The following is a 20,709-nucleotide window of genomic DNA, read 5'->3' as shown; positions in this document are numbered from 1 at the left end:
GACCGCACCGGAGCAGATCGCTGCGGGCAGGAAACGCGTACAGCCCTGCCCTGCGCGGCGCCTTTAAGGAAGGCGGGACCGGCGCTGCGTCCCGGCCGGTGCGAGCATTCACTTCCAGGTCGGGAGGGGCAAAAACCGGGAGGGGGGCGGAGGGAAGGAAAGAGGGAAAAAAAAGAAAAAGAGAGGCAGACAAGCTGCGGACCCGGCTGGGCGCTCGCCGCCGGCACGCAGCGCCGCGATGGTGAGTGGGCACCGTAGGGCCGAGGTGCCGCGGAGGGGAAGGCTCGGTGTCCGCGAGGCGGGCGGGCCGCTCTCGCTGCGGGCTGACAGGCGGGCGCTGAGGGAAGCGGGGGCCGCGATGGCGGTGCCGCCGGTGCTGCTCTATCAGCGCGCGGGCGGGAGGTGCGGCGGCCATGAGGCGCGGAGCTCCGCCGCTGAGGGAACGCGCGCAGCGAGCCGGCCGCGCTGCCCTCACTGTTGTGTAACGCGGAGGCTGCCGCCCTGCCGGTTATATAAAGGAGGTGGGGAGTCGGCAGGTTCGGGGGCTGTGGAGAGGGGCGGTTGTTGCGCTCTCACGGAGCCGCCTGACGGGGCGGGGGGCAGCCGGCGAGCAGAGCCCCTCGAGCGGCCGGCCCCAGGGGCAGAGCACCGTCCTGCAGCCCGCTGCACCGCGGCGTACCGCCTCCCGCCCTGCCGCTCGCGTCCCCGTGAGGTGCGGCCCGGCCCGACAGCTGCCTTTGTTTGAATCTCCTAATAAAGTTTCTGAGCTCTAAGGTCGGTGCCGTTTGCACCCGCTGTGCTGTCAGCGGGCTGGGGCCGAGCTGTGCGGGGAGCTGACATGGAAGTTAATGGCACGGCTGCAGCTCATGGCGGTTCTGTGCACCTGTGTGTTGCCTCCACAGCTTGCTTTCTTCAGCAGCGTTTATTCGCTGTGCCTTATTTACGAGCGCTGTTCATTTATTTCCTCCCCATATGATCTGTTGTAGCCTAATAGCTGTTTCCACCCTCTCCCCTCCCCCCCAGCATATTCTCCATCTTCAAATGGCGATGGTGCAGATATTTCTTAATGCAGATAGCCCCAGGAGTGCCCTGCAAGTGACATAATAGTTGCTTATTTCTGCTCGATGCTCCTCCTGATGCCTTCCTTGGCAGCCCCACGTTGTTTCCTTGTGGTTAAGCAAACCACTCGGGCTCCTCTCTCCACTCATTTCTAATTGATGGACCCATATCGGAAGTTCTTTATATTAATTTTCAAGTATATGCCTCACTGCATGGTTTTCATGTGGCACTATTTAATTTTGGGCCTCTTGTGGTTTCTGCTGACTGCATTGCCACCAACTCTAATCAGTGCATTCCCATATGTGCCAGAGTAATTAGTGAAAGTATTAAATTTGAGTTTCATGCATAATACTTCCTTGAGAGGTTAATAAATTGTCTAGTTCTGTTTCGTTCCGTTAATTTCAGTAGGATAACTGTGACACTTCTTTTTCATAGCGTAAATCCCTAAACCACCTGCTGATTTTTTGCTGCTCTCCCTTCCCTTTGCTAGTGCTCAAAATGATTCTGATGAACACCACAGAATTGTTGTTTATTCGTCATTTAAGAGGGTTTGTTTTAGGGCTCAAGCCTAAGGCAGTGCCACCTTTTGTTTCCCTGCTGACTTGTTGAGAGAAATAATTGCTGCTGTTTGAAAAGTCCCTTATGCTGTGTCCTTTCTTTGGCTTTCAGGGAAGAAAAGCCAATGGGATGAGTTTGGAGCAGAGAGACCTCACACACCTGAGTCTTGTTATAGTGAGTCAGTAATTAGGTGTAGCAATTGGAGGATGCATCCTAGAAATAGTTCTCTTGGTGCTGAAGTTGGTGTTTTCCAAGGCTTTGTACAGGTTTATTGAGGAAAAACGGATCAAAAACTACTTGGGGGTGGGGAGAAAGTGATTTGATTTTTATGAGTCTGAGACTAAGCTGGAAAGAACTGGATTTTTCAAGCTGGAGTTGGTAGGATCACAATCCCTATAGTGAAAAAGGCTCACACAGCAGTGGCGTTTAGTTTTCCTGCAAAGTTGGATTGCAATTACTGGTGGAAAACATGGGGATAAACCTGTCTCTTTTTTTTTTTTTTCTTGTTATTGTTGTATAAACAGGTGGCTGCATGGTGATACCTTTCCAAAGGGCCAGGTTTTGTTTGGATTCTCACACCCAGCATATCAATATAGCCATAACGTTGGGTTTAAGGTTCTTGTTTGCCCTAGGTACTTTAATGTGTCCCTTTAAATTCTTCTTTTTCTTCTTGACTGCATTTTGAAATACTGAGTAGCTGTAGTCTGGCAATAACTAATGTTGATACAATGAGTTTTTAAAAGAACTCATGAAGGATGGTGTTCCTGGGGAGAACCTTTCCAACCTGGGATGCGCTGTGGGCCAAGCAAGGTAACTCCACGCTGAGGCTGGGGCTGCATTTCAGCCCACTGCTGTACTGGATTACTGCTGGCTGCTGGCAGACACACAGTGCTCCCCTTCCTCTTTCCTTACCCCTTTTTGTCGCCTTTTTTTTTTCTTCTCCTTTTATAAAGCTGGCCTTGGTGATATTGAGCACTTACATTTTTGTAGAATTCATCAAAATAAGCCTTAAAAAGCCTCTCCAGAATTATTCTGCTTAGAGATACTATTCCATTAACTAGCTGGTTTGAGATATGTCATTGCTTTTGTATATGCATGTTTTAGCAAACAAAGCACTACCCAGTAGTGCACAATCCTGTGCTTTGAGGATTGTTTTTTTCTTTTTTTTTTGGTCTGATCAGTGAATTAGTTTGCTGAAATGAAAGAAATTGCTAGTTTAGGATGATTAAGCTGGCTATAAGAAAATCAGACCTATATGATAAAAGTTCTACTGATGTTTATGGAATAAATCCCGAGCTGAAGGTGGCACACATTTATAGTGTTGCATTAAAGTACCACAACCAGAAAGTGAAATGAACTGCACAACAAGTACCAGGCTTGTTCTTTAGGCTTGTTCTGATGTGCAGAAGCATAACTATAGAAAGGAAGCACTGAAATCCTGACCGGGTAAGACTTCAGTACAGCTGCAGCCTCATTCTGAGCTCCTTGAGTGGGCAATGTTCTCTTAAAGCAAAGAGAAGTTAAGAAAAGGAATGCTGCTGGTCATGTGAGAGGCTTACAGGTAGCATTCAAGCTATTCTACTTCAGTAGCAGGAATTCACTTTTATGGTTCTTGTCAAGAGACTTTATTAGGCATGGAAAAAAGCATTTCCTCTGTCTATCTGTTACCCCCAGCGCCTCTGCTGAGTTCCTTCAGCCTTTCTGCAACAAACTGTTGCAGAAAACTGAAGAAAGTCACAAACCTCTCCTGCAATTGCTGGGAGAGAAGTGAATAAAAATGGCCCTGCTGTTCACAGGTGTGACTGAGGCCCTGCCTGTGGACTCGGTCCTGTTATTGCCATAGGGAGGTACTGGGTGGACTCCTGAAGTGCCTGTTTCATACGGAAGTTACAGCGGTGTCTCTGGATTAGATTGGCCAGCTAGAGGTGCTGCTTGAGAAAATAGCTTTGTGAGTCATATGCTAGCAGCCTGTCTGCAGGGCTAAAAATTCTCATCAGAGTTTGTTCTCTGATGTATGAAAGTGTGTTAGCTCTTCTGGCACAAATTATGCAACAGTGCCAGAAGGGATGAACAGAGCCCGGATTCTGGCTTTTGTCATGTCTAAGGATCAAATTAGAAGCGCCAGAGCTAATGAGAGATGTGCCTGTCTGTGCTGCACTGAGAATGATTTTCATATTCCTTTGAGTAAGGATTCTGATTTCCATTTGAATCGACAGCTGTCTTAGGCCTTGTATTCGTATTAATGTCAGGTTGAGAAAAATATTTTCCTCTTTCATTTTCTCTCAATATTTAAAAATAACTGGTTGAATTTCTCTTGGGAAGTATTTCAGGTGTTTTTGCACATCGTAAGAAACAAAAGGCGTTAACGATTCCAGATTCTGTCCCTCTTTGTATCAGCTCAGGGTGGGAGGCAGCCCAAATTGCTGTTTTCTGGTAATGCGGTGAGTCGCATCACACAATAACTCCTGTTTCTTCAACCATAATATTTAATAATCAAGCTGAATAAAAATTAAGTGAGATCGAGTCAAAGGAGTTGGAAGTGGCATGTTGAATGCTGCAGAAGGAGTTTGTGTTTGAGTGACTCGGAGTTTCTTGTTCCCAAACCTGTACTTAAGCTTTCAGGAGCTATTGAGCTGCAGTCTCTCTTTGTTGACAGTGTATGATTCATTAAAGATAAGTGCTGTTCCATCTAATAATGTGGTGCCTCCCAGTCTTTACATAGGCTCATGTTGTTTTAGAAGATTCAGTTGTCATTTTCTTTATATTTCTTCCATGTGACTTTTGTATCTTTCTGTTCTTGAATGGTGAGCGAGGATATCAGGCTAACAAAGCAACAGAACTAGAAAAGAAAGGTGAAATTATCTACAACTTTCAATATAAGAAGCAAGCTGCCTTTTTTTTCCCCCTAGCCCTACAGATGAGATGTGCCAACAGTTGATGCTGTTATTTTCAAAACTCTCTGGGGGAGTTTGTACCAGTCAGTCAGTCAGCCCTCCTTTGTGCAGCCTGGGGATGATTCACAGTGCTGTGATTAATCTGCCAGACCCAAAACAGAAGGCTATTCTTAACGCTGAATGAAAAAAGGGAAACTTCAGGGGTGTTCAGATATCAATATGCAATCTCAGCCTCTGAAGGAAAGGTTGAAGTTCATGTTCCACCTTGTCCTCCCTACCCAGTGCTGAGGTGCTAGAGAGGATTTCCAGGTCCTCAGCATGAAGAGGAGGCTGGTATCTTTTATTAGAAGGAATAGTGTAAGAATTGTTACCTCGTTGCAGCACAGAATTTATTTATCTATTTATTTTTTTAAATCCAAAGCTTTACCTGTCCTGTTGGGTATCAAAAATTCCTTCAAACTACACGAGCTTTATCTTTGTTTCTCATGTAAGTTGGTGGTCAGCTTTGAGCATGAGCTGATTTAAATGGAAGATTGACAGAAATAATTATTTCAGTCAAATATATTCAGTCTATCTTGACTAATTCCCAGCAGATTTCAAGCACTCAAATTCTCTCATCAGAAATAAGGAGTGTTCTCTGTGAACGCCAGCAGGCAGACCGGGTGGGTTCTGAGAGAGAAATGCCCACCAGCTTGGCGATGTTTCTTGTGTGACCTGGATTACCAGCTTAGTGCTGCTCTAAGGGGCTTCTCACCTGTAATATTTGCTTGTTCAAGGGTAAGCAGAGCTAACAGAAATAATTATTTTTCCCAAAACAAACATGTAGAAGAATCGCAGAGAAAATGGTTTGATAAATCACCTCTGTTTCATTGTGTCTTGCATGTGACAGGAGGAAGCTTCTCCTTACTCCTTACTTGACATCTGCTTGAATTTCCTCACTGCTAACCTAGAGAAGTTCTGTACAGAAAGGCAAGATGGGACGCTGTGCTTGCAGGAGCCAGGAATGTTTCCTCAGGAAGTGGCTGATCGATTGCTGCAGACGATGGCGTTTCATGGTAAAAACAATTCTTTGTGGGTCATCAGTGAGAGCACCTCACTGGGGTGTGACAGTGCAGTTCTGGTGTGTTTTGTAGCAGAATGTGTTGCAGCTACTTAAAATGCTTTCTTAGTCTCCAAGTAGAGAATTTTTGGCGTTTTGGCTGTGCCGTAAGTTCAGCTGGATGTCACACAGCCATACAGAGAGCTCTAAATAGAAAGGCCTTTGTTTCATGTTTAGGATTATAATCAAATGTTCTTTTAAGTGATTGTTCTTTAGTGGATCTTTCAATCACTTTTAAAAAGATTTAACTCAACTTTGAACAGCACTCAAATGTTTCAGTACTTCCTGCAGACCAATTAACTGAATTATGTTTTCTTTGCTGTGTGCCCATGTAATTAAACTCTGAAACGACCTCGTGATTCCTTCATTAAAATGGTTTCTCGTTGATTTTTAGCACTTTTGCTGCAATGTCATTGTTTTCTGAAGTGTGTGTGGTGTTCTTATGTGTCAGGTACTGGCCTGTCTCAGGGCATTGGGTGGGAAAAATACTGTCTTGTTTGCTTTCTTTAAGCCTGACAAAGGACAATGTTAAGCTTGTGTAAAAGCTTCATGGGATGAAAGCAGTGAATGTATGGATTACCCTATTGAAGAGGCAGGATTCCCATTCCTTCAAACTTCCCTTAGAGATGAGGCAGGCACAAGAAAATTGCTGTAAACAGAGTGAAGGCCCCCTCCTGTAGGTGCAGATTTGGCTGGCTGGCTGTGCAAATATTAGTGTTCTAGTTTCCCCCACTTGTTTCCAGTCTGCTGTACAGAAGAGTTTGTCCCAGAAATATGCAAATGCAACAAACCTCTCAATTTTCAGCATGCATTGCTTTCTGTTAAGTAATGGTTTAGAGTAGTCTTGAGAAATCCAACTTAAAGAACAGAAAAGTACTGCCAGTGCTAACAGTGATGAGGGCAGCCGCAGAAACATCACAGGCGCTGTGTCAGAGTGCAGGAAGGCCAAAAAACACATGTTGCCAGATGAACAGTTAGCTAAGGTAGGCCAGCCAGGGAGCTCAACTTGATCCTTCATTTAGAAAGGTAGCAAAGATTACTAAGTAGTTACATTTTAGTTATGTTTTAACCAAGCTATTACACTATATTTATTTCCTGAATAGCAATTGCCTCCTGTTATATCTTTCCTTTTTGTGAACAGAGGCATTCCTCAGCTACCTGGTCAGAAATGTCTGAGTTGTTTGTTGTTTAGAAAGATCTGCAGATCTTAAATTAGTATTAATCTTCCTTAGAGAGGCATTTACTAGCTCAGGACTTAAATCTAGACAGACTGTAGCATTAATTATGTTTTTATTCAAATAAATTGTTTTCAGTTTCTTTGCTGTCTTCAGTATGCTTGAAGATACAAAACAGGGACACTGACATTTACAGTTCTCTAGAGCAGAACTAGAAGGAGAGACTCTTCCTACTGCATTTATGCGTATGCTTGTGTACACATACCCATCTCATGTGGTTGCTTATAAAACAGTAATTGCTCTGTTGATGACACAGATAAAGTACCTTGGTGTTTCCAGTATGTTTTGGATAATCCTGTGCATGAAACTAATCTTTTCAGCTAGTGTTTTGTCAGTATTCTGCAGGAAAAGACTATTAATCTTTCTGCTTTGTGCAAAATTAGGAGTGCATAATAATCTCCAGCAAGACTGCCATATTTCCTTTTTTCATTGCTATCTTTCTCTCCTTCCCACTTTTTACTTACCCTTCTGCTGCTTCTCTTTGAAACCCTTTTTAGGTTTCTTTCTGACACGTAGCTTGTTTCTGAGCAACACTCCTACCTTCTTCATGAAGGAGCTGTGACATAACTGGCTTATATAGAGTATTGATCCTGCTTACCAATTCATTTGAATGCTTCAGTATTCAGTTGGGTTAAAGCAAGACACAAGTGGATTGTTGATTGCTGGTGCTGCGTTGAGCTTAACTGAACTGTGTCCAGGGAATAAAACCTTCAAGGCATGTTGGAATTCTGTTTCTATCCAGTTCTAGTGAGAAAAGCCAAAAGCAGCAGGCTGTAGCCTGAAGTTTTCAAATTAGACCCGTGTCTCACTTTGCTGTATGTTCCACCTTCTGAACAAGATGTGTGTTTTGAATGTACTGCATCTTAATTTCACTGTCCTGTTCTTTAACACGAGATTATCCAACAGTGCATGCATAATCTTCAAAGCAGAATTTCAAAAGCTTGTGAGATCAGGAGCGCAGCGGTCCAAGGTGTGCTGTTTTGCAATGAGTTCTCCTTGCTAACGCTTCTTTCTTGTTTCCCTTTGGATTCTCAAAGTAGAAGTGCTGTTTTAGAACACTAGAACCAAACACTAATGCTGTTTTCCAACAGGGCTTCTGAACGATGGCACTGTGGGCATCTTCCGAGGCAATCAGATGCGTTTGAAACGAGCTTGCATCCGGAAAGCAAAGATCTCTGCTGTGGCCTTCCGGAAAGCATTCTGCCATCACAAGCTGGTAGAACTTGATGCTACTGGGGTGAATGCAGATATAACAATCACAGACATTATAAGTGGGCTTGGCAGCAATAAATGGATCCAGCAAAACCTTCAATGCCTTGTGCTGAACTCGCTGACTCTTTCTTTGGAAGACCCCTACGAGAGGTGCTTCAGTCAGCTGTGTGGGCTTCGTGCATTAAGCATTACCAACGTTCTGTTCTACAACGAGGACCTGGCAGACGTCGCTTCGCTCCCTAGGTTAGAAAGCCTGGATATATCAAACACCTCTGTTACTGACATAACAGCACTTCTCACCTGCAAAGACCGCCTGAAATCTTTGACCATGCACCACCTGAAATGCTTGAAAATGACCACAACGCAGATTCTGGATGTTATAAGAGAACTAAAATACCTGAATCACCTTGACATTTCAGATGACAAACAGTTCACATCAGACATAGCACTTCGTTTACTGGAACAGAAAGATATTTTGCCAAACCTCGTGTCTCTGGACATTTCTGGAAGGAAGCATGTCACAGATAAGGCTGTAGAAGCATTTATCCAGCAACGGCCAAGCATGCAGTTTGTAGGATTGCTAGCTACTGATGCCGGCTACTCAGAATTCCTAACAGGAGAAGGAAACCTAAAGGTTAAGTGGGGGAATTTCTCAGAAAAGTGAATGTTCAGGCAATACAGATCTAATCGTTTGTAACAAACGCGTGTGGGTGTTTGAGGAGGAGGATGTAGGTTCCTTTTTTAACTGTGAATTTTGTTACTGACTTCAAATTCCTACTTAATTCTGGCATAGAAACTTCTAGATGCAAATATCACTGTGAAATGTAACATTTACATCTATTTTTCTGTGCCTTTTCAGTGAGCCTCAAGTCCTGATTTAATACACTAGGTGTAGGAGAGCTGAACTTGATCTAGTGTGAAGTAATTTACTGACATAATATTCTCCTGCTTCCAGCACAGTGTGTAGCACGAGGCAGCAAAGTGTTAGAGGCTGAGCTATGGTTTGCATCAGCTTTGAGCAGTTAATGATTAACACAGCTGATAAAATTTAATAACTGAGCTACTGCTGTGTTCCATCACTGTGTAATTTCCTCATTATAATTCTTCTGCCTACCTTAAAAGTCCTTTTGGAGGTCTTGAAAGGAAACCGCTGAGGGGATGAAGAAGGTTTTGCATAAAGTGGCCAAATATCTCCTGTGCAAATTGTGTTTTATACTTCAGTTTAAAAATTTAGAATGCCTTTTCATTGCAGTTATGGCAGTTATTTAATGATAATTTTTACCTTGAACTTCTGACTGTTGATACTTGAGAGACTCAGCCAAGTTGTTAAAGCTGTGTTAATATGTATGAGTGTCGAAGCAGTGCTGGAGAAAGCAGGTTCCCCTTTGATGTGATTGATGTATGGCATCAGGGAATGACAGCTCACGTTTGGTATAGAACAGCCCAATATAATCCTTGCTGTTAAGAATATATGCTTCATACAATTGACTGCTGTGCAAAGGCAGTCTTTTTTGTTGCTGGTGTTTTTTTTTTTTTGAGGTGACCTGGAATTTATTGGTGACTGTACTGAACTATTCAGCTGCTCAGTTTAGACAGTACTAAATAATAAACAGAACACAGCTCTCGTGGAGACAGCATGACTAAAATATCATGAGCTTAATAACAGTCCTGTGAAATATGATTATAGAAAATTCTTATAAGATTAAACACTAGACAAACATAGTAGTTGAAACCATGAAGCCATGTGGAAGTTCTTCCTGTAGCGTTTGGTTGTCTGCAAAACATGTCCGTAAATACGATTGCTCTGTTTTAATCAGCAGAGAGCATAAAGTCCAGGCTGGTATCACTTCTGTCAGGGCTCTGACATCTTCCTGGTCTGGCAAGTTGGCTTACTGCAATGCAGAATGCACGAAACGTGTCACTTCCATCTATGAATGTTTGCTTTTCCTTGTGTGACAAATTAGGTAAAACAAGTTCTGCCTGCTTCCCTGGGAGTATTTAAAAAGGTGTTTGCAGCGACGATTCTTTAAGTAGCAGGGCTGAAGAACAAATCACCTATAACAATGCAACTGCAGCTGTGAAGTAGGCAAAATACAGTAAAATGGAAGGTGGGGAAGGTTGGGAAGTGGAAAAAAATGGCAGTTTGTTGCTGATTTAATAGTTTAAAGAGTATTAAAAATGAAGGTGGTATTAGTCAACAGCTCGTATCTTCTAATGCTCCCTTCACCTAAAGCAGTTCATTGTTAGTTTTCACATGTATTTCAAGGCTGGTTTTGAGGATGATTCCTTTCACAATCAGTATGATTGTGTTCTTTAATACAGTGCTGGAAAGCTATTGCTGCAGATTGAGTTTATAGGAAACCTGCTGCAGACATAAAAAGGAAATATTGTTTTGTTGGCAGTGCTAGAACCACAAACCAAAAATATCAGCCAGAATACCATATTTGTCAGCTTTGCAAGGAATTTCGTACAGCATGTAGTTCTGTGGACTGCTCTTAAGCATTTGATGTATTGTAAGCAGTTTCTGTTAGTTATGAAGTGCTACTGTAAGTGGCTGTTTCATATAGCTGAGCTTATAGGGACGACTGAGGCCTGATTTTGGCTCATGAAGTGAATTTTTATGGGGAGTGTTTGATCCCATGTAGTTCCAGATGAAGATGGGCAGCTAACGTAATTATCTGTTATGGAAGACTTTGGGTTAAACACTGGTGTTGCATACTGCAGGTTTGCAACTTTATGAACGAAATTCTTAAAGTAAATGATGACATCTTGATCTAAAGATTATTTCTCTGCTCACAGGTATCAGGAGAAGCAAATGAAACTCAGATTTCTGAAGCCCTGAAGCGTTACAGTGAACGGGCCTTCTTTGTGAGGGAAGCACTCTTCCACTTATTCAGCTTGACACATGTAATGGAAAAAACAAAGCCTGAAATTTTGAAGGTAAAATAATAATTCTGATGAGAAAGTCTTGTGTCATTCCTTAAGGAATTTCAAGGAGGCCATTCTCAAAGCCCTGGTAAAAAAATTTTTAAACTGTTACACTTCTTTAGGTTAAAATTCTATGATGGATTAAAATTAACAACATCTTAAGTATGGAGATGTGGATGAATGCTCTGTTAGCATTTTGTATTAACTAAAATTGATTTGGACTAACTTGGTAATGTCCAAATTTGGTAGCACCTATGTTATTTTTCCGTGTAATTTCAAATGGAGTTTTCTACAGGTGCAAAGTTGTGCCTTTAGATCCAGTCTGTATTGGGTCAAATAATTTATTTGGCTCTAACTAGTGGCAATTCCTAGGAATGTTCCTTAACACCCATTCTAGGAATTGCTTTTCATTGTTAGAACACCAGAGATGGTTTAATTTCTACTGTGATCATAAAGAGAAACATCTGTGAAATAGGCTTAGTCCCCTTTCCCCCCCATCTTCTTTCAAGTCAAACAAATGGCTTTGATCTCATTGGCTTCATTATCAAAAAGATTTTAACAATTAGTGGTAAACAAGAATATTTTCTTAACAGAGATCATAATCAATATACATAGCCAAAAATGTATTTTGGGAAAAAGCTGTGAAAAATGCAGGTCTTTTGCTGTATTTGAAGGTCTCATCTGCTTTGAGAGGCTGCAGCAAACAGCACAAAAGGAGATGGAGAAATAGGAGTTGGCAGTTTCGAATCTCAGAGCAGAGGGAAATATTCTTTCTGAGAATTCAAATCGCACCACATGGATTTTTCACTGAAGGGAAAAGGAGGCTGTGAGGCAGCCTTCTATGAGGCAGATTCTGGGTGCTGCTGAGTCACTGTTGTGGTCTGCAGCAGCAGTGGGTTGCTCACGGGACATGTGCACAAGTGCATATGTGTGTAATGTGGGCAAAACTCTCACATTTCAGCTTGTGGTTGTTGGAATGAGAAATCATCCCCTGAATTTGCCAGTGCAGTTGGCAGCAAGTGCGTGTGTCTTCAACCTAACCAAGCAGGATTTAGCTGCAGGCATGCCTGTGAGACTGCTGGCTGATGTCACTCACTTGCTCCTGAAAGCCATGGAACATTTCCCAAACCATCAACAGGTAAAAGATGAAATCTCTTTATCTTCTGGTTTCTTTTTCTCGTGGACTTCATGAAATGTTTCTCCAGATCTCATGGCTTCAAGAGCAGCTGTAAGCAAGTATACAGGTGCATTTGTGCAGAATTTAAGTAAATACTGCTTCCTTTTTTTACTTCCTCCTTATAGGACTGTAGTTGGTAGAATCAGTATTAACCATAATGTGGCTTCTTATAAAGACTTTTAGAGGCTTTATGAAAAGTTTGATCTACTTAGCCAGTGTTGAATGACATGGTGTGATTCTGGACAAGTGTCACTATTGAAAATATCCATTTTTAAGGTGAAATATTAGGAGTTAAATGGGCTTTGATTTTCTGTTTTGCATAGAGTTTCCTTATGTATCTATAGTTGCAGTTACTGTTCTAGATATATGTCCTAACAAATGTTCTGGTCAGTGTCTGAAGGTGTCATGTGTGATTCTGTGTGTGTGTCTGGGAATTAGATGAATAATTTAAACAACCAAGCCAGAGTTTTGTGATCCTCTCAGGCAAAATGGTATTTGACCAACACTGGGGGAACAGTGGGAATAATTCTACTGTAATGCTCCTTTTTTTCTTTTCTTGAGTTGCAATCATTTTCAGTACAGTCTTTGGAAATGTGTTTAAGGATTCATAGCAAGAAAGTATTCTGAAATATGTGCATCTCTGAAATCTTTCTTTTTAATTTCTCATAGCTGCAAAAGAATTGTCTTCTTTCTCTGTGCAGTGACAGAATACTTCAGGATGTTCCATTTAACAGGCAAGTTTTATGCAAGTTAAAATGAGCTGTAGCATTGCAGAAAACTTTTCTGTTGCTGAGTACTGAAATAAGCTCATGATTTATTGATGTTTGGAAAATCATGGCAACTCTGAAGACTTGATCAGTCACTGGGTTTCTGGCTGCAGTTCAATTTCTATCACTCCAGTGTGCTCATTTGTGTGGCCTGTGGTACACTGGGCCTTTAATTCACAATTGCTTTGAATTATGGTCTGAAAAAATCCTTTAGTGTGCAGGTATTCTTGATTTCACCTGGCTGGGTCAACATCTGTTCTTGCGTAAGAGGAGTCAGATATCTCTGGGGGGCAGTGGGGTTGTGTTTTGCATGGACTTTCTACTTGAATGTTTTGCTTAAAGCTTTTGAAGCATATCAATCTGCTGTTCCAGAAGATCACATCAAGTTTTCTTCCTTTGGAAGCAATTACTGTGCACTTTGATGTAATCAGAAGTAAGAGCTCCTAAGCAAAGAACTTAAAGTTGACTGAAGTTCATGCAATACCTGTAGTTTCCTGGTTCATTTGGATGTTTTTTGGTACAGGGCACACTTCTGTTTGTTTCATGCACTTCTGTCTGAAGGGTCTTGTGTGTGCATCTTTTTCTGATTGACTTATGAGACTTGTGAAAGCTAAACTTATCGTTAACTTTCAGGTTTGAAGCAGCCAAACTTGTTATGCAGTGGCTGTGTAATCATGAAGATCAAAACATGCAAAGGATGGCTGTAGCCATAATTTCCATTCTTGCTGCAAAGGTACAAAACTACAACTTTGATACAATCAATTAGGCAGTATTTCTGAAGTCCTTGAAAAATGCTGATTGTAGTTTTGTTTATTTACAGCTTTCGACGGAGCAAACTGCTCAGCTTGGTGCAGAGCTCTTCATTGTTAGGGTATGTCAGATGTTTTCTTGACAGTCAAAAATACCAACTTCTCAAGCTATTCATGCAGACAGTATTTCTGAAGATATGATACAAAAATGAGAGAGAATTCTAAGAATGCATTAGCCAATATTCAATTGAAAGTTCTTTTGAACAACAAAGCCTGGAGAATTTACTAGAGGTGAAAAGAAACCTAAGTGGGAAAAGCTTGAGCAAATTTAATACAAAGTAAAATAGCAAGAGATTATTGATTTCAAATTTATTCTGTAAGATTAAAGATTAAAAAGAGAATATTTGAATTAAATTGTTAGTGCTGTCAATGCTCGTGTGGTTCCCAGAGTTATGTGGATGGCTTTGTGCCAGCAGTGATGGTACTGTGCATATAATTATGGTGGAACAAAGGAATTCCTCTGCCAGGTGACAGTGTTGAAAGGGGGGAACAAAAAACATTTAGTAGTATGTTTTGGGGGATAAAGTTTGACCCCAAATATTTAGGTCTTTAATCTGCTTATAAATGATAGTCTGCACTACCTGAGTCTGTGCAGAAACAAGCAGAGGAACAGATAGGTTTTTAGATATGCAATCATAATTAGTTTGTCTTTTTTTCCCAGCAACTACTACAAATAGTTAAACAGAAAACAAATCAGAATCTCGTAGATACAACCCTCAAGTTCACACTGAGCGCACTTTGGAACCTCACCGATGAATCACCAACGACGTGTCGGCACTTCATTGAAAATCAAGGTCTTGAACTTTTCATGAGGGTTTTAGAGGTGAGGAGTACAGTCTGTGTTGTGGATTGTCAACCTAGGTTTATAATTAACACTGTAAACAGTTACCTAGAATTTCTTTTTTTTTTTTTCCCCACAGTCTTTTCCATCAGAATCATCCATTCAACAGAAGGTTCTTGGACTTCTGGTGAGATGAACAAAAACGTCTGAAATCTGTGTTGTTAAAAATCCATCTTGTTTCCATGTGAATTTGAAAAAGTGTCGAGTATTTTTAAATTCTTCTTTAATCTTTACAGTGTTCCTCACTCACAACTGATGTTTTTTCAGATTATTTGGTCAGTTCTCCAAAGGCCCTAATCTTGTTGAAATCAGTGGTTACAGTAAACAAGAAGAGCTTTTCAGAAAGGGCAGAGAGTCAGGCTTCAGATAAATCTAAATGCAAAAAGTACTTGAAAATCAGTGGGATTCAGAACTGCACACTGGTGAGATTTAATGAGATTGATTGTGTTTTGAAAATATGAAAGCTAGCTTATAAATTTGTGTGATCTACATGCTGTTGGTCAGAATTACTTATGACAAAACCTCTCTTTTAAGGTGAATTTCTGTATTAAAAAGGAAAAGTTTCCAGTATTTCATATGTGATTGTCATCTTGGTGTTTATACGTGTTTGCTTGCACAGTGTAGTAGTTCATATATATGTGTTCATCTTCCTTTGATCGTATTATTTCTATTAATGTTTTATTTTTTTCTCCCTCTTCCTCTCCCCTCCAGAATAACATAGCTGAAGTTAAAGAACTCCATTCTGAGTTAATGTGGAAGGACTTCATAGACCACATCAGCAAATTATTGCACAGTGTGGAGGTGGAGGTCAGCTATTTTGCAGCAGGGATTATTGCACATTTAATATCTCGAGGAGAGCAGGCCTGGACGTTAAGTCGCAGCCAGAGAACGTCTCTCCTTGAACAGCTGGTACTGAAATGATGATGCACTTTATCATGCTCTTCAATTTTTGCATGTTTGTATGTAAGATTGAATATTCTTTGTTCTGTGCTTTGCAGCATTCTGCCATTTTGAACTGGCCAACTCCAGAATGTGAGATGGTGGCTTACAGGTAACTATTGCCTTGATTTAGAGTTTGGAAAATACAGTAGAACTGAACTAGATTTAAAACTTGTTCCTGAAGCAGAGTAAACTGCCAGCCTGACATGGTTTTGTCCAGTGAAAAAAACACCTGTCAACTTGAATTACACAGCATGCTGATTTTCCCTTTGTGATCAAAGAAGGGTAGGGGCTCCTGTAAAAGGTAAATGTAGTGTTTTTCTGACTGCCTTTCAGTTATTCAGGTCCACTGGGTCTAAAAGACTTGAATGCAAAGGTTAACCAGTAAAGTTACACTAGTGAGCACAGGGTTAGCACCATCTGCCCTAAGTAAGAGGGCTTGAGGCCATAGAATCACCAATGTTGGAAATGCCTCTAATTTCATCTAGTCCAACTATCCACCTATCACCAATATTTTCCAGTAAACCATGTCCCTCAGTACCACATCTAAATGATTCCTGAACACACCCAGAGATGGTGACTCTCCCACCTCCCCAGGCAGCCTATTTCAGCACCTCTCAGAGGAGTATTTCCTAACATCCAACCTGAATCTTCCATGGCACAACGTGAGGCCATTCCTTCTAGTCTTATTGCTAGCTATATAAAGTACAATTGGATAATTACTGTCCTGTGCTGCTTAGTCTTTATTTCCACTGTTTACTCCTGTTTTTAAGGAGTAAGAATCATCAAAATGTAGTGGCAAAAATATACTGTGTATCCACTATGTGTATTTGTGCTAGTTATTGCCTTAAATGTTAGAAGGCAGACACTGCATCTAAAACTCCAAGTTTCTCAAAAGTCTTTCCCAGTTAAACCAGCAGATGAGTAGGCAATGTTATGATCTCTGAGGGGACAGCTAATAACAGAGTAAGGTGATCATGTCTCTTTTCTAATAGGTCTTTCAATCCATTTTTTCCACTACTTGGCTGTTTCATGACACCAGGCGTCCAGTTATGGGCAGTGTGGGCCATGCAGCATGTCTGCAGCAAAAATCGTATGTATTAAGATAACATTACCTGTACAGTTTTTATTCCTTAGCATACTATTCACTAGCATGAAGTGGGATTAATAGGAATTTCTGTGGTTTTCATTTCTGGTACTTTGGAGAAAATGCATTGAGGCTTACCCAAAAGAAGGCAGGAAAGGAGTAATAAAAAAACTCTCTACATTCTTCTTATTTACCAGAATTTTACTGTTTGATGCACAATATTAATTTCAAAATGTATACATGTGTTAAGATTACCTACATTTGCAGCTTGCACAGGTATTTTTGTTCAGAAATATTAATGCTAGTAAAAGGCAAGAAAGCTGTAAGTACCTGTAAGGTAGTTGTCTTACCATCAGACCTGCTATAATTCTTGCTCTCCTTTAATTTGAAAGGAGTTTTGTTGCCTTTTTTCTTACCTTTTGCAATAATGTGCTGCTACATGAAAGCACTTTCTCAACCTATTTTTCCCATCTGCAAAATGAAGACCAGCATCTTCTTTGTAAAATGCCTTGAGGGCATGTAATGAAATGCACGAGCGCTGAGGTAGGAAGTCAGTCCGCTGAGCGTACCTAAATGTAAGAGCTGACAAACCTTCCTGGCTTTCTTAATGGTTTTTTTTTTAATAAAATATTTGACGAAGTTGTAGTGGTCAGACTCTGGGTAACAGTTTTTTCATGAAGACCAACTAATTTGGTGTTAGTGAAATTAAAACAAGCTTTCTTCCCCTCTTTGTGCCCCAACCCTGTTCATTCAGAGTGCTGTCTTATTTTTTAGTGTTTATTTTGTGCTGCCTAACCTCCGAGCTTTCAGCATGCCTCAGAGGTTTGTCCTGACAGTGAGTAACTGCACTGTAGAGCACAGAGGCTGTGAATAACTGGATAACGTTTACCTAATTTGAGTATAGTAGAGTCTTAATGTTTTTCTGTGTATTTATTAGATATCTATATTTATATTCTGAGTATATGTCTCAAAGTTTAATTCTGATGGCAGTTGGTGCCAGAAGCTTCCAGAGAAAGTTGCAGAGAAATCAAAAGCTCAGTAGCAAATGTAGTAATGTGCTCTGGGGAGGAATGTATTTAATTCTGAAATATGGAGTGTTTTATGGGAGAAAAAATCTTAAGCTTTTGTTGCTTGGCACTAAAAAGACTTTATCTCTTGGAGAGAAGATGCATTGTATTGTTGTCACCTTCTTAGAAGAGGATAAAAAGTGGTCTGGATTTAATAGCATTGATTTTTCTTGTTGTTTTTTTTCCTTTTTTTGCTGTTTCATGATGCTGTAGCCACTCAGTGAGCTAACTTACCTAAAATAGCAGTAGCACTGCAGTAAATGTGATCCCTGCAGAAATGTTTAATGTCAGGATCTAAACAACTCAGGTGGTGCTTCACTGAGATGAACAGTGCAACTGGGTGCATCTGACATAATGCTCTGTGGATTCCATTACAGTCACTGACCTTTTTGGAACAACCTCTGAAGCTTGTGTGTTAGGTTACGTGTGTGGCTCTTCATATAGCTGATCTCTCCATGTGGTAACACTGGAATTGATGCAGACTTTTTAAAAGCTATAATGAAATTGAAAGATAAGTTTAACTGTTCTGAAAAGGTTTTCCTAGCAGCTAGTTAAGCTATACCATGTACCAGTCAGCTTAAGCAGCATTTGGCAAAATATTTTCTAGAGAGCTCTTTCCTCTTCAATCTCCAAGCCTGTATGATTGACACAGTATATGTGGTACCATTTTTTGTTAACTATTCTAAATCAGAGTCTTTCTTAAAGAAGACAGCTTTATTTGGGTACTCAGAGAGACTATGCTTCTGCTTCTCTTTTCTTAAAACTTACATATGTGCACTTAAAATGCTGTGAGGGAAAGAGAATGCTGTGCATGTTACAAGGCACTTTCCAGGCAGCTAGCTAAGACAGACATGAAAACAGATACAGTCTGCATCCTGTCAAAATAACTCTATTGTCTTCTTGTCACCCACCAAAGTACAAATGCACTTCAGTGGGAACTTGTGGAAGTGTCCTAAATGCTGCCTGGATTAGGAGATGAAAGTGAATCTCAAGCGTTGTTTACAGTAACTGTTATTTCTACCCCAGATAATTGATTTCTTCTTCTATTACAGCTGCCAGGTACTGCAGCATGTTAATTGAAGAGGGTGGCTTACAGCACTTGTACAACATTAAGGAAAACGTCCAGACTGATCCACATGTCCAGAGGATTGCTATTGCCATCCTGGACAGTTTGGAAAAGCACATTATGCGTCATGGGAGGCCACCTCCATGTAGAAAACAGCAACAAAATAAACCAAACTGAGAGCTGCAGGTATAAGAGTGTAAAGTATTGTCTCTGTAATATTCCCTTCTGATGTGTGTGTAGTTGGAGTAACATGTAATATAGTGGTCACCATTAAAGTGATTTGCCTCTAATTGTGGTACCCAGAGCCATGTATGGTAACCTTTGGTGAATGTCAACTTTAATGGCAACCACATATGCAACTTGTAAAGGGTCGCTGCTTGAGCTGGTCATACCTGTAGGATTACTGCTGTCTACAAAGAGACTGGACTTGTACAGATGAATATGCACATCTGAGAAGGAAGAAACCCAACAATTCTAGGAACACCTTGGGTTTTGACTTCTGGGACAGAAAGTTATTTCATCCCTATGATTGCTGTTGATAAAACTGTTTACCAGACTGGTGTTTGAGTAGAACTGTGCGTGGTTGTGGTATTCAACACTTTGACAGATTTAAACAAAAGTTCCTGCATGCAAGTTACAAACGAGACTTGTATCTAAGGCGACCAAAATGTCCATCTTCTCATAACCTTTCTGAACATGAGGACTTCAGCCTCCTTTTTCTTTTGTCTGCCAGCTGTGTTCTTTTGTTTTCCTTGCTGCTCAGCCTTTGCCTTTTTGAAATTCAGCTCTCCCGAGTCCTCTGCACTCTCAGTAAAGTTGGGATCAGCACTGTGTCAGGGAAAATGGAAACTTGCTCAAATAAAGCAATAGAAACAAGTTTGATAGGAGACACTAAAAGAATGAGCTAATCTTGAGATTTTAAACTTGCTAGCATGAAGGGGATTTTGCTGTTTGATTACTTTTGGTTGTGTGTGGGATCTTTCTTCTCTGTTTGGCAAAACTGATAGGGAAAGAGAAGGCTCGTTAGAGTGAAATGTTCTCATCCTGAAAGGGATTGCATGTCTTAGCAGGAGGCCTGGGATGTTTGGTCACCTTATTTATAAGAGACTAATGATTGTTTTCTGTAAATACTCTGTTAGTATTGTGCAGTGAATTATATTTCCAAGTCACCACAGTGCAAAATATCACCCAGTGTTCTGTGTAAAACCCACGTCGATTGCATTGCTTTGTGAGGTGTGAAATTTTACATAAAGATGCTCATTGTAACAATTTATTTCTTGGTTACCTGTGGGTTTCAAATGATGTGTTGAATGAAACGTATTGCACAGCATATGGATGCCTGATAAAATACAAGTGATGAAAGCAAACTGCATGTCGATTCAAACTCACTTTTATTTCAAGAATTGTTTCTGTTTGTCAGGTTAGTCTCCATGTTTCCACAGGAACTGACTGATATTCTTAGACTGTTTTGTAAATACATCGGTACTTCAGTTAAAAAAACAACTTGTTTGATAGTTTATGAGCAGGGATCACTACTTCAGGATGACCATGTTTTACTATTTTTAACTCTTCCCCTTCCTCTCCCTCCTAATTCTTATCCTTCAAATAAAAACATCACATCCATTATTCAGTTATCTAGTTATTGTGTACTTCAGCAACTTCAAAATGAAGTGATCTAGTAACTCTCATTGTCATGTTGTGTAATTGCTATTTGTGTGAAGGTATAATTTGGCTCGCATGTTTTTTATACTGTTTTCTTGATTCAGAAAGAAATTGATTGTGCCTTTGAATTACAAAGGTGGTTTAAAATAACGATCTGCAAATTTTGTATCTACCACCCTTTTGGGATGTCTGCTATCAGGCTTCTGTGGTGAAAGTTTTATTACTTGAAATGGCATGCACAACCCATCAGAATTGGTGTTAATGGAATGAATGTGAATTGGTTGGTTCCACGAGAATCTAAACCAAACA

The 20,709-nt window shown here is 40.7% G+C and overlaps 1 protein-coding gene across 3 annotated transcripts; it reads left to right on the top strand.

Annotated features, from left to right (window-relative positions):
• Positions 1-29: 29 nt before the first annotated feature.
• On the top strand, positions 30-20,364 carry LOC125693037 (protein zyg-11 homolog B). Of its 3 annotated transcripts, none has more exons than XM_048944416.1 (14): positions 30-118; positions 5,401-5,566; positions 7,937-8,691; positions 10,857-10,997; positions 11,947-12,123; positions 12,832-12,896; positions 13,563-13,662; positions 13,750-13,800; positions 14,400-14,561; positions 14,659-14,706; positions 15,291-15,488; positions 15,578-15,630; positions 16,514-16,611; positions 18,725-20,364. In XM_048944416.1, exons 2-14 carry the CDS (start codon positions 5,515-5,517, stop codon positions 18,913-18,915), a joined length of 2,091 nt encoding a protein of 696 aa, XP_048800373.1. In that variant the 5' UTR covers positions 30-118; positions 5,401-5,514; the 3' UTR covers positions 18,916-20,364. The 3 variants fall into 3 exon arrangements, with proteins under 3 accessions (XP_048800373.1, XP_048800372.1, XP_048800374.1); XM_048944415.1 differs by lacking the exon at positions 30-118 and adding an exon at positions 125-241; XM_048944417.1 differs by lacking the exons at positions 30-118; positions 5,401-5,566 and adding an exon at positions 125-241.
• Positions 20,365-20,709: the final 345 nt, after the last annotated feature.

Source organism: Lagopus muta, chromosome 5, assembly GCF_023343835.1.
Source record: "Lagopus muta isolate bLagMut1 chromosome 5, bLagMut1 primary, whole genome shotgun sequence".
Classification (NCBI taxonomy): domain Eukaryota; kingdom Metazoa; phylum Chordata; class Aves; order Galliformes; family Phasianidae; genus Lagopus; species Lagopus muta.
Note: the sequence above shows the minus strand (reverse complement) of the source record. Positions and strands in the feature narration are given on the sequence as shown.

Coding starts and splice junctions, on each gene's coding strand:
- LOC125693037 (XM_048944415.1), top strand. Junction 13,663..13,749: donor TTTCCATTCTTGCTGCAAAG/GTACAAAACTAC, acceptor GTTTATTTACAG/CTTTCGACGGAGCAAACTGC. Junction 16,612..18,724: donor GCATGTCTGCAGCAAAAATC/GTATGTATTAAG, acceptor CTTCTATTACAG/CTGCCAGGTACTGCAGCATG.